General features: G+C 42.1%; 1 protein-coding gene across 1 annotated transcript in view; it reads left to right on the plus strand.

Annotated features, from left to right (window-relative positions):
- CHRNA7 (cholinergic receptor nicotinic alpha 7 subunit) overlaps nucleotides 1-14,092 on the plus strand; it is a 114,001-nt gene that overhangs the window by 37,405 nt on the left and 62,504 nt on the right. The window contains exon 3 of the mRNA XM_043554864.1: nucleotides 11,079-11,123. Coding sequence (XP_043410799.1) covers nucleotides 11,079-11,123 — 45 coding nt within the window. The remainder of the gene's footprint in view (nucleotides 1-11,078; nucleotides 11,124-14,092) is intronic.

The raw sequence follows: 14,092 nt of genomic DNA on the forward strand, positions 1-14,092 counted from the left end.
ATTTTAATAGATTTCAGAATTTCTAGGTGTTTTATGGCACAATGGTGTTAAGGTTATGGAGTCTACCATTTCACCAGGACCAGGAGTATGTCTTCTGTGCATTATCCCAGAACACTTACTATTTCTCATGTGTCTGTTCTCCATTTCAGCTCTAGTCCTTTCTTCCTGTGTCACCTCCATCTCCGACCTCTTCTTTAATTGACTTAATCTCTTTGTGTTTTTCCTCTGCACAAACTGTGATTATCTCATGCCTTGCTTTCATGCCAATAACTCAATTTTTAGCTGGATCTGTTTTGTCCCTTTCTGTGTCTAATTTACTAGCTATGTAATCATGTTGTTTTGGTTCTAAGTTTATTTATTTAACTCTGCAGTTTCCCTTTCATTTCATTTGGTTATTTAATGATCTTGTCTTTGAAATCATGTTTAATTTGATTCAAGGCTTTATTAAGTTATATTGTATAAAGAACTCATGGGAAGCATGTCCTTGTTTGGGCTTTTTTTCCAGACTATATTTTATATTTTATTTGTGCCTATCTGCTTGCCTTCCTTTCTTCCTTGTATTTGCTGTTTTAAAAAAGTGTATCCATCCATTCATTCATATACTGCTATATTTTGTTTATGCAGCTGTCATTCCAGATTTTTTTTCAACTTGCCCAGGACTTACTCTCATGATATGTATACCCATAATTTTTAATAATCTGTATTATAATGGTGGCGAGCTATTTTTATATCATTTTTCCTTATTTTTGGTCTTATTTATTTGTCCTTAATTCATTAAACCAATTAATCTACATTACTTGTAGAAATATTAGAAATGCCAAATAACTGGGCACTGGATGACTTGGTTAAGCGTCCAACTTAAAATTTTTTTTTTAATATTTATTTTTGAGAGAGAGAGAGAGAGCATGAGTGGAGGAGGAGCAGAGAGAGAGACACAGACTCCAAAGCAGGCTCCAGCCTCTGTGCTGTCAGCACAGAGCCCGACATGGGGCTTGAACCTACGAACTGTGAGATCATGACCTGAGCTGAAGTTGGATGCTTAACCAACTGAGCCACCCAGGTGCCCTAAGTGTCCAACTCTTGATTTCAACTCAGGTTATGATCTCACAGTTTGTGAGTTCGAGCCCTGCGTCAGGCTGTATACAGACAGTGTGGAGCCTGCTACAGATTCTCTGTCTACCTTTCTCTCTGCCTCTCCCCTGCTGGCACTTTCTCTCTCTCTCTCTCTCTCTCTCTCTCTCTCTCTCTCTCTCTCTCCTTCAAAAATAAATAAAAATTAAAAAGTTTAATAAAGGGGCGCCTGGGTGGCTCAGTCGGTTAAGCGGCCGACCTCAGCTCAGGTCATGATCTCGCGGTCCGTGAGTTCGAGCCCCGCGTCGGGCTCTGTGCTGACAGCTCAGAGCCTGGAGCCTGTTTCGGATTCTGTGTCTCCCTCTCTCTGACCCTCCCCCGTTCATGCTCTGTATCTCTCTGTCTCAAAAATAAATAAACGTTAAAAAAAATTTTTTTTGAAAAAGAAAAAAGTTTAATAAAAATTGCACCTGGGTGGCTCAGTTGGCTGTGTGTCCAACTTTGGCTCAGGTCTTGATCTTGTGGTCTGTGAGTTCAAGCCCTGCATCAGGCTCTGTGCTGACATCTCAGACCCTGGAGCCTGCTTCGGATTCTGTGTCTCCCTCTCTCTCTGCCCCTCCCCTGCTCATATTCTGTCTCTCTCTCTCTCTCTCTCTCTCTCTCTCTGTCAAAAATAAATAAACATTAAAAAAATGTAATAAAAATGTCAAATAACAACAAAGAAAAATGTTACTGTTTTTACATCCTGCTCCTTCCTTTCACGTACATCATCCCCTTCCCTTCGGCCTTTTAAACACACCTTTGCACCAGTTCCACATGGAGTGTTATGTTGGGATCCCTGTATCTATAGTTCATGTCTTTAGAGGACCCTAATTGTGATAAGATGTGCCAGGACCAGTTCCTGCTTTTCATTGGAAAAGCCTGGTGTTGAAGCTGCACACATTTCTGTAATTTCTCAGGCATTTGTGGGGTCTGGCAGTGGGTGCAGTTGTTTACTCTTAGCCCTGTAGGAGATAATGTGTTATGTGTGTTGCATTTGTTGTAAACAGTGAAGGCAATGCTTGGACACTAATTCAGTTACAATGATGGTTTAAGTGTAAAAGGGAAATTTATTGTGTCTGTTCAAGGAGAGTTGAGATAAATCTTCATTCTGGGGTCACTGAGTGCATCTGGAGCCCTTCTGCCTCTCCTGCACTCCATAATCTTCTTCCCACGCTCCTGCTTCCTCCTTCCACCACCCCCTCCACCTCTCAGCTCTTCTAAGTCAAGGTGCTGTGTCTTTGTTAGGTTCCACTCTCACAATCCCCTTTCACAGCTTTGTTCCTCCAGATTTGGGTCTTCTGGGGGAGATAAGGAGGCCCTTCCTTTTACAGAAGTGGAAAGAAGACCTTTTAGTCCCAGTTAAAAGTACACTCTTGAAACTCCATGCCTCCCTTGGGGAACCTGGGCAGTGATGGGTATGGGGTCCACCCAGCGGGAACCATATGGCTACACCGTCAGGGTGGGTCACTTCCCTAGAATATCCCTCTCATACCTTCACACACAGACAGCTGGAGTGGCTCAGTGATGGGCCCTAGTCCCTTCAATATTGCACTGGGCAGTGGGTTTTATGGGGGAAAGAAAATCAGTTACCATAGGTGCAAGGACCTAAGTGCCTGAGACACGCTTGTCACTAGTTCACCTGGCATGCATACTTCCCAAAGGAGTCAGCCTGATGGGGTCAGTTTTGTACCCTTCATTATGATGTGTCTTACCTGGGATTAAGTCAGTAAAGAATTACACACTGACCTATTGGGAGGAAAAAAATGTGTATCTGTTATATACTCTGGCATGATTTTAGAGATTTCCTCAAGTCTTTTTCTGAATTGCTCCTGAAAACAGTGTTCTAGATATATGTACGATTAACTTTGGTAGCTAAAAATAGAATAAAAGGGTCCTAAATCACTTTGGGGAGTTCTAGAGACAATTTTCCAAGGACTATAGCCTGTCTCTGTGGAGTTCTTTGGAGCAGTATCTACAGTATCACGCTCTTCAGAGTGCTGTGTTTTAAAGGGACAGAGCACACACGTTTCCTTTATTTGTTAGTACTTAAAAATACTGCTAGAAATAAGTGTATATCTCTAAACAGGTAAGTGATGATTAAGGGGTTCCAGAACCTGGGTAGGAAAATAGTGAGATTCCTTGGCCAAGCCTGCTGTGAGGCTGGGTAGCTGGTGGAGGGACGTTAGATCCAATGCTTGAAGGAAACTGTGTTGCATACATTCTTTTTGAAAAGATTCATGTCTGAACATGCATACATCACAGAATAACTCTTAACGCATTAAGAAAATTAAGTGTTGAGAGGTGCCTGGGTGGCTTAGTCAGTTGAATGTCCTACTCTTGATTTTTGGCTCAGGTCATGATCTGACAGTTTGTGAGATCAAGCCCCGAATTGGGCTCTGCACTGACAGTGTGGAGCCTGCTTAGGATTCTCACTCTCCCTCATTTTCTGCCTCTCTCTCTCAAAATAAATAAACTTACAAAAATTAAATGCTGACATTGAGATATTAACCTCATAGGCCCAGATTTCAGTGAGAATAAAACTAATGTAATGATACACCACACTGAAAGGTAGGCAGTTGGAGGTAGAGAGATGTTACCTATTTGGGCCAAACTTTCTAAGCCTCTCCAGTACCTTTGTGTTGGGAGAACTTATTTCTGATAATTGAAAGTTGGAAAGTTTTCCTATGTTTTAGTCACTTTTGGTGTGGTACTCATTTAATCCTTGCAACTTGCTGGTGATGTGGCAATCAGTTTCCTATATTTGTTTTTATTTATTTATTTACTTATTTATTTATTTATTCATTTATTTATTTAGAGAGACAGAGAGAGAGAGCCAACACAAACTGGGGAGGGGCAGAGAGAGGGAATCTGCCAGCACAGAGCCCAGTGCAGGGCTCAGTCTTGTGAACTGCAACATCATGACCTGAGCCGAAACCAAGAGTTCTATGTTTAAGCCAACTGAGCTACCCAGGTGCCCCTCAGTTTCCTATTTTTACATATAGGAAACCGAGTCTCAGAAAAGCTCAATGACTACTCCAAGTCTACACAGCTTGATGGTGACCCAACCAGGTCTGCTTGTGATAGATACCTAGATTTTTCATTTGCACTCCCAAGACAAAGATCATAAGCAACCCCAAATGAAAACAAAGATGGAATAGGGGTCTGCACCCTGAGAGGGCCAGGTCTTTAGGTACAAGAAACAGGGTGTCTTACGAATGCCTAGTCCTATACCAGTGGCTCTCAAACTTTTAAGCTTCAGAATCCCTTTGCTCTCATAAAAGCTATTGAGAATTCCCCCCATTTTTATGTGGATTATAACTATCAATATTTACCATGTTAGAAATTAAAACTAAGAAAATGTTTCAAGTTCATTAATTCATTTTTAAATTGTAATAAACAATTACAAATTGTTAACGTAACTAATATTTTGTGGAAATTAACCATTTTTCCCAAGCAAAACAATTTTACTGAGAATGGTGGCATTTTTTTATATTTTGTAAATTTCCTAAATACCAAGATTAATAGAAGACAGCTGGATTCTCTTATCTGCCTCTGCATTCAGTCTGCTGCTGACATCATGTGCCATATGGTCTCTGCAAAGCTCTCCCCTCTGCTCATGAGGAAATGTGGGGGAAACAGCCTAAAAACTTCTAATGATTATGGAAAAAGTTTTGACTTCACTGATCCTCTAAAGCATCTCAGAACCTCAGAGGTTTCCATACAGTAATTGAGAATTTCTCTGCTATACAGATACCAAAGGGGACCATTTTTTTATTAGCATCACCAAGGTGCTCACTATTGTGATATTGGGAGGAGTCTCATGGTGCTTCAAACACAGGTGTTGAGATAAACAGATAAAGATAAGGGGTTGGATCTCAGATTCTACACTGAGCTGTGTGACCTAGGGCTAGGAACTTACTTTGTTTACAGATGCTATCTTTATTCACCCCTTCTCTCTTGATTATAAAGGTTATATATGCTCACTGCAAAACATTGGAGCAGAACAGAGACATATTAGGTTAAATTTGGGAGCCTTCCCATTATCTCAATTGGTAAATGAGAATAATAATAGTACTGATTTTCCTGGGTTGTTGTCACAAGACTGATATAGTTTAAAAAAAGTGTGTGTGTGTGTGTGTGTGTGTGCGCGCGCGCGCACGCACACATCCACACATGACATTTGCAAGAATCCAAATGTCTACTGAAGGTTTAGCTACGTTTTTTTTTTTCAAAAAAAATTAATGTTTATTTTTGAGAAAGAGAGAAAGAACAAGCACTAGCTGGGGAAGGGCAGAGAGAGAGGGAGACACAGAATCTGTAGCAGATTCCAGGCTCCAAGCTGTCAGTACAGAGCCTGAGGTGGGGCTTAAACTCATGAACTGCAAGATCATGACCTGAGGCAAAGTCAGATGCTCAACTGACTGAGCCACCCAGGTACCCTATCTATGTTATTACTGATATTCTTTGTGGTGAAAATCATGTGCTTGTTCATCTTTTGCCCATTTTTCTCTTGGATTGTCTGCCTTTTTCTTATTGATATGTAGGAGTTTATTTCTTATTCTGGGTATGAGTTTTTTGTCAGACCTACGATCTCACTGACTTAGGGGAAGTCACGGACTCTCGGTTTATTATTCTGTAAAACTAGGGCAAAAATATGGTTGGTGTAAAATTAAATTTGATAAAAGAAGTAATCCTTGCTATAAACTACAAAGACTACACGAATAGGAATTTATGTTATCCAGCAATTTTCTCTGAAAACAAGAACTTAGACAAAGTGAGATGTATTGTTATCTCCTTTTCTCAGTGTCTACACAAAAGCAAAAAGAAAGTGTTGGGAACTATGAAAAATAATTTTGAATAGTGTTGCTGTATAACTTCCAGAAGAATAATTGCTATATGAAATGAAAGGTAGCACATTACACATTATCAGAACCATTGTACTCAAAACAGATACATGATTATTCTGGGAGATTGATTCAAAAAAGCATAGCTACTTAAATCAAAGTGTACTTTAAAAAAAACACTAACTTTATTGAAGTATGATTGACGTACAAAAACTATACATATTTGATGTACACAATTTGACAGGTTTGGAGACAAGCATATACCTGTGAAACCCTCCCTAAAATCTGTATCATAAACATAGCCATCACTTCAAAAATTTCCTCCAGCCCTCTTTATTTATTTATTATCATTATTAATTTCTGTGATAAAGTTTAACATTAGATCTACCCTTTTAGAAATTTTTTAAATATGTAATGTGGCATTGTTAAGTATAGGCTCCATGCTACACAGATCTCTAGGAATTATTTATCTTACAGAGCTGAACATTTGTCCCCATGGACTAAGACCTTCCATCTCCCCCTCCCCTAGCCTCTGGTAGCCACCTTTCTACACTGTGCTTCTGTGAGTTCAACTAATTTAGATTCCTCATGTAAGTGTAATCAGGTAGTACCTGTTTTTCTATGTCTGGCTTATTTCACTTAGGATAGTGTCCTCCAGGCTCATCTATGCTATCACAAATAGCAGAATTTCCACCTTTTTTTAAGGCTGAATTATATTCTGAAGTGCTCAGATTTTTTTTTTTTTAAATGAGGCATTAGACTAGTTGGCTATGGGGGTGCTTTGTCACAAGGCCATCCTGTGATTCCATGGCAACCGTCAGTCGTGTCTCCTCTTGTGTGGTCCCAGGGTTAAGAAGGAGTGTGGGTCTTGCAAGAGAATTGTGTGTGTGTGAGGGCAGCCCCACAGGAACAGCCACTGGCACTGAGTCACATGTCACAGCTTGTATGAGGCTGCCCTCGCCTCTCCCACTCTGGGTGGTGGTCAGGAAAGCTGTTGTCTCCTTATTTTCTGGGAGAGAAAATTGAAACCCACAGAAACTGAGTGCCTGAGATTAGAGGGCTGAGATTGGAGTCTGGAGGGTCTTCCTCTGCATGGGGTCTGCTCCACCATGCTGTCCTGCCAGGCAGGGTCATCACTGAAACCATATTCAGATTCTGTTCTGCTTGCTGGTTATTTATTCAGAGGCCCTTGGGCTGGGGTTTGGATTCCTTCCCACAGGAATCCCAGTGTTTGACCAGTGTGACATCCAACTCATGAGGAAAGAGACTACTGAATGCAGTTTCATCAGCTGATTCAGGATTTAAACAAGCTCAAGCGCAGTACAGGAGGCTGGTGGCTTTGCTGTCAGTGGAGGATGTTTAGATGAGAGGGAAGGAAGTTTCCCTCCTGGGTAGAATAAGTAGATTTTGGGAGAGGGAATGGAGCCCCTGTATGTTCTTCCAGGAACATCCTAATGCCTGAAGCCAGAGAGACATCTGGGAACTGCAGATCCATCTGCCAACTTTCTCAACCAAAGGCTCAGTCTCCATGCCCAGTTCACCACATCACCTCAGCATGCACAGCGATGTGTAAACCCTGAGGCATGGCAGTTGAATGCAGGCTGAAGTTGTGCCTTGGGCCCTCTTGCAGAAGGTTCAGGAAGCAGGACACTGGCTATCCTCAGGGTGGCAGGAAGGAAGGCCAAGTGGCTGGTGTAGGGGTGTAAGTGTGGGCACTGGGGTGTGTAGGAGACCTGGCCACTGTAGACTGCACAGGCCCTAGGTCACCAGGACTACACCTTCAGAGGGCCACCGAAGGATGAAAGTGTCCTTTCCAGGTAGGTGGCTGTCCTCTGTGTTTATAACTCCAGGAGCTGGTTGCCACATCCTTTCTGAAGTAGGCTGAACTGTTCTAGGCCAGGGAGGTTCTTCCTCATGTTGAACTGAAATCCGCCTCTCCTCACTGACTTTCATTCTCCTATGCAAAGCCAAGGTCTGTCTGGGTTGCTGGCTCTGTGCTGGAATCCCTGGTGATCCAGGAGGCAACTTCAGTCCAGGGCTGCCTGTTGGGGGGGCCTGGCCTGGAGCAGGGGAAAGGAGGAAGGTGTGGGACAGGGCAGGCCCTGGGAAGTGAGGAGGAGTGAGTTCTTAAAGGGCAAGCGGTACAGGTGATGGCATGAGGGATCTGTGTCTTTCAGTATTCCAATATCATAGGGTGTAAAAGTGAAGGCTCATCCTTGGGACTGTACCCCTGTCATCCTCTCTGAAGGTGTCTCATTCCTTTACTATCACCTTTTGAAATTATATCATTGTTGAGTTGTGTAATCCCACCCCCCCGCCCCCACTCACATTTTGTATTCCATGAGCTCAAGAACAATGTTCAATTCCTACTCTACATGTCTGGATAGCATAATGCGTGAGACAGGAAGTACTCTGCAAACATTTGTTGAATGAGTGAACAAATGAATAAATGAATGAATGAATGAGCACATGGCTGGACTGTGGCTTGTAGAAAAGGCTGTGTGCTACACTGAGAACCTTGGTCTTAATTCTTTGATCAGTGCAGCTGAAGGAGGGCAGAGAGCTCCATCTGGAGCTTAGTGGAGGTCAGACTGTGTGTGGTCTTCATCAGCTTGGGCTACCATAACTTAAATACCACAGACTGGGTGGCTTAAACAACATGCATTTCTTCCTTACAGTTGTGATGCTGTTTGTAAATCCAAGATCCGTGCACTGGTAGATCTGGTATCTAGTGAGAACCTGCTTCTTGGTTCATAGAGAGCCATCTTCTCCCTATGTCCTCACGTGGCAGAAGGGACGAGGGAGCTTTCTGGAGTCTCTTTTATAAGGCAGTAATCCTATTCCTGGGGGCTCTGCTCTCATGACCTAATCTCCTTCCAAAGGTCACCTCCAGATACTGTCCCAGTAGAGTTGAGTTTGAACATGTGAATTTCAGGGGAATGCAAACATTCAATGTGTAGTGTGGAGAGGACGCTGCATCTCAGGGGTGGTGAAGAGGTAGGACACCTTGTCTCTGTGCGGACTGAGAGAGCTGAGAGCCTCAGCTAGCCGGTGGCCCTGGGATGGAAGCTGGAAGGAAAGAGACCTACTCTGGGAATGCCAACAGCAGCCTCCTTGCTGATCTGCAGGCTGGTCCTCTCAAATCTCCACGGACGACTCCCTTACCTGGCATCGTTGTGCTCTCCAGCAGTGGCTGGCTGCTGCTCAGTGTTGATTACAGTTTGAAATGCTGGCACTTTAGTCCCATGCTGCTACACACCACAGAAATTCCGTTTCACTCTAATGAGGTTTCAGTTCAAATGTTGGAAAGAAGAAAGCCTTTTAATTAGATTGGTAGTAATTGAGCTCCCAAACCACAGAAGCCTTTTTCTCAGAAGCTGAAGACACAGATGCAATTAAAAGAAGGAAAGCCACCCAAGTGGAACACTGGCTAATTTTAAGTCCATTAAAAACAACAACTCCTTAATAAGTTGACACAACGGATGTATGTCCTAAAAGAGTTCACTGATGCTTTCAAATAATATTGGAGATTGAACCGGAACTAGAGTACTCATGCAGTTCAAATATATGGCTCCGTTGGGAACCATTTGCTTAGTACAGAGTACAGAGAAATGTTAGCTCCATAACTTTTTCCACCCAGAAGACTCTGCCATGTTTTATTTTGGAAAATAGAATGTTTTTTTCCTATAACCAAACTGACATCTACTTCTGGATTCAGCTGTGTCCTGAGACCCTACTAGGACATTCTTCCCTGTCCCTCCTCAAGTAGCCCTGTTCTTTCTTCAGGATTCAGATACCTCCCTACCTCCTAGTTTCATCTCTCAAAGGTGCTCAGAGTGTGAGTTTCTGGGCCAGGGCCATTGATGCATCAAGTAATCTTTGCCAACTCCTTACATGTTCAATACATTTTTATTTTAATGAGAAGCAGCATTTGTTTCTCGTTTGCATCCCTCCCTATGACCACGCCCCAGCAGATGCCATGTTCTCTCTGCCATTGGGATTGTTTTTGTGTATGCCATAACTGGACCAGGTAATTCCTGCTGGAGGAGCTCACAGTCTCACCTTCTAGGCACTCTGCTTGGGAGCATTAATAAATACTTTCTCTTAGAGAGAATGGCAGTTGTCAATTTGTAGAGTCCTTTGGGTGGGAATTGAGTGCTAAGTAGTGAATACCACTATCTCAGTATAAGTATTGCATGGAACTTGGTCATTGCTGTGTGCACACTGGTTTTTGCTAGGCCATGTTGGGCTCAACCAGCTGTGGTAAAACACTGCTTGCATCCCAGTTGGAAAGGCTGTTGTTGACTAGAATTTTCTTTAGGTGTCCTGTGCTGGGACAAAGCCATGGTTAGTACACTATCCCAAGCTCTGATTAAAGCACAGACTTGGCACTCTTCTGGATGCCACCTGTAGGTGGTTCAGAAATGTGGAAAAAGGGGCTTTGGGTCAGAAAGATCCAAGTTTGAATAGCTCCTTCATAAAGTCACCTCACCTTTCTGAAACTTGGTTTGCTCATTAGGACAGAATTTACCTTGCAAGTGTGTATCAAGGGCCAGGAATACTTCCTGGTAGATAAAAGATGAGAGAAAAGGTAGGCAGATCCACAGGGACCAGGGAGAAATGTGGCCCACACACTACCATTGGCATATGGTACAACATCTGTCATAGGTCATGCTCCCTTTCCTGGGGGAGGGAAGCGTGACATATTTATATTTGTTTAAAACTCTATACTTTCTGGTAATAAACTTGACTTTAAAAAATTGGAATTTGTACCCAACTTTATTTTTTAAGCATATAAATTATTTTAAAGAGTACAAAGGTAAGTAAGCTAAATCATTAGGAAGTGTCATCTCTGGATATTGGGGCTGTGGGTTTTAATTTTCTTCTTTATACTTTGCATTTTGTAAGTGCTCTATAATAAATGTCTGTTACTTCAGAATAAAGAGAACAAGCTTAACTCTGGGGAAATGCTGCTTGAGTGTGTTTGGAAGTGCTTGGTTCCTCCTAGTTTCCACGCATTCCCACAGCCCCAGTAGTATGATTCCTGCATGAATAATGACATCAGTCCCTCTTTTGTAAACCATATAAGCAATATTTATGGTTCTTTCTTTTTCTTTGAAGGATGAGAAGAACCAAGTTCTAACTACCAACATTTGGCTGCAAATGGTAAGTTGAGACAAGAGCAGTCCTCTCCCGTGGGTCTTCCTGCTGTGGTTTCTCAGATGCTCCTGCTTGAAATGCAGCGGAGGAAGAGAGCCCCTGAGAAGAGTCAGGATTGTCCTCCCTAACTCCACACATGCCAACTCATGTGAAGTAGAACATCCACTTCTGGGTATTTCTCACTGCATCCTGCAGGGCTCAGTGAATGCGTGTATTTCCTACAGGGTGATTTGGGGAAATTTTAAAAGCACTCATGCAAAACAAGTAATAAGATGAAGATCTACATTGTTGGTAACCTGTTTGTAACCTGAACCTTAACTGGTCCCCAGGGTTTAGGGGCATCTGCCTCACTCTCTATGCCCTCTAGCATAATGGGAATCCTAGAGAGTTGCCTAAGCCAGAGGCTGTCACAGTCATGCTTAGTGCTCTGGGGACCCCTGCAAGAATTCTGAAATGCTGTATTCCATTCATGGATTTTTAGCTTGACATGTAAAATTCTCACCTAAATTTAATGAATTGCAAATGATGTCTTTTCCAGCAAATTGTAAATATTAGCATTTAAAAGTAAAACTGTTAGTCTCTATTTTAAGTGGAAACTAAATACCATAATGACTTGATGCCCATATCATTCATTTAGGAAATATATAAAGAAGGCCTTCTAGCTGCAGATGTCTTGCACAGTCCCTTCCTTTTATTATTGCACTTGTATTGCTATGCCACTTTTCACACAGAACTTATCCTAATGTTCTGTAATTTCATGTTTGCAGGTTATCAATCACTCTGTCTTGGTTCTCTCAAATGTAGATATTTACATAAAATCATTCTTTTAGAAAATAAGTGTTAATTTTTTTTCTTCTGGATTGATTTAGGATTACAATGATTATTGGTTCTTAATTCATCACGGTGGCATTCATGTCTCTACCAAAAGATGGGGCTTTGTTTTAAATTAATTCATATGTTTGTAGACGATGATTTTTTTTTATTACGAAATGAGACATTAATGCAGATTTCACCATCAATTCTATGACTTTTTTTTTTAACGTTTATTTATTTTTGAGACAGAGAGAGACAGAGCATGAACGGGGGAGGGTCAGAGAGAGGGAGACACAGAATCCGAAACAGGCTCCAGGCTCTGAGCTGTCAGCACAGAGCCAGACGCGGGGCTGGAACTCAAGGACCGCGAGATCATGACCTGAGCTGAGGTCGGCCGCTTAACCGACTGAGCCACCCAGGCGCCCCTCTATGACTTTTTAAAATAGATGTAGTAGTGTATCATTCATTATGAAAGGCATTTTGTTAAAACGTTAGTCAATTCCTTGAACTTCTTCTAGATAACATGACAAAAATCATATAGTTTCATTGGAATGTATTAGCTGACAGCTTGCTTAGTTTCTCATTCAATTTTGTTGAAAACAAGGAATTAAAACCTGCCTGATCTTTGAAAGTTTTTGTCACCTGATTTTTAACACAATTTACATAGACACTGGTATTTTGAATCTGCCTTTTGTTGTTTGCTTCTTGGGTCAATGTCCCAAGACAGGAGTTGAGGTGAGGGAAATTCCCTTTCTTTGTAAGGCAGAAATCAGAGTAGTAAATGTGGGGAAAGGGATATTCCCAGGTGGTTGTTGGGCAGGTGAGTTTTGGTGGGAATGCAAGTGGAAGTTGGGGAATAGAAAACAGATTCACTTAAAGCCATCTGCTGTATGTCCCCGGAGCAGGCTTTGCTATATAAGAGATGCCTCACAGAACCTGCCTGTAATGAATAAAGTAGAACCTTTGCAGAATTTCCCTGCAGGATTTAAAGCAACATTCTTTTTTTTTTTTTTTAAGTTTTCCTTTGAAATTTATATACTACTTTCCCTTTTTTAAAAGACTTGATCTTTTTAGAGCCGTTTTAGGTTCATAACAAAATTGAAAGAAAGGTGTGGAGAATTCCCATTTACCCCCTGCCCCCACATCCCCTTTCTCTCTCTTTTTTTTAATATGAAATTTATTGTCAAATTGGTTTCCATACAACACCCAGTGCTTATCCCAACAGGTGCCCTCCTCAGTACCCATCACCCACCCTCCCTTCCCTCCCCCCCACCTTCCTCCCACCCCCCATCAACCCTTAGTTTGTTCTCAGTTATTAAGAGTCTCTAATGTTTTGGCTCCCTCCCTGTCTAACCTTTCTTTCTTTCTTTTTTTTTTTTTTTCCTTCCCCTCCCCCATGGTCCTTTGGTAAGTTTCTCCGGATCCACAAAGAGTGAAAACATATGGTATCTGTCTTTCTCTGTATGACTTATTTCACTTAGCATAACATTCTCCAGTGAAACAACATTCTTTAGTAAGCACATCCTATCTTCACCCTGTGCACATCTGCTCTAGCTTCCCTCCTTTTGTCTGGGCACGTGGGCTTGGGTCTGTTCTCCCCTTGGAGATGGCGCCTCCCTCCTGGGAAGAGGTTCCCTCTTCTGGGGCCTGCTGAGAGCCTTACTGTCACAGTTGTCCCTGTTGCTTCTAAAGTCATGTCCTAATAGTGTCTAGAGGTTGGCCTCATTAGCATACAAACTGCAGTTTGTTTGTCTCCATTAACTTTCCCCAGTGACTCTCGTTTCCTTCTCACCTTTACAGCAATGTTCCTTCAAGCAGCATCCTCCCCAGACATCCCCACTCTCTTCCCATGAATTCTCAGTTAAACTCACCCTTAGCTGACTTGGGGTGAGCAAACCACTAACCCCCAGGTTGTGAATGCTATACTCTAAATAATGTTTTTCCCCCGTTTTGCTTTTTTTCTTTTCTTTTTTCTTTTCTTTCCTTTCCTTTCCTTTTCTCTTCTTCTTCTTCTTCTTCTTCTTCTTCTTCTCCTTCTTTTTTTTTTTTTTGAGAGAATGAGAGAGTTCATGCATGAGTGGGAGATGGACAGAAGAAGAGGTAGAGAGAATCTTAAGCAGGCTCCATGCCCAGCACAGAGCCCAAACTCTTAACTCTGAGAT

The sequence above is a fragment of the Prionailurus bengalensis genome, chromosome B3 (genome assembly GCF_016509475.1).
Source record: "Prionailurus bengalensis isolate Pbe53 chromosome B3, Fcat_Pben_1.1_paternal_pri, whole genome shotgun sequence".
In the NCBI taxonomy this organism is placed as follows: domain Eukaryota; kingdom Metazoa; phylum Chordata; class Mammalia; order Carnivora; family Felidae; genus Prionailurus; species Prionailurus bengalensis.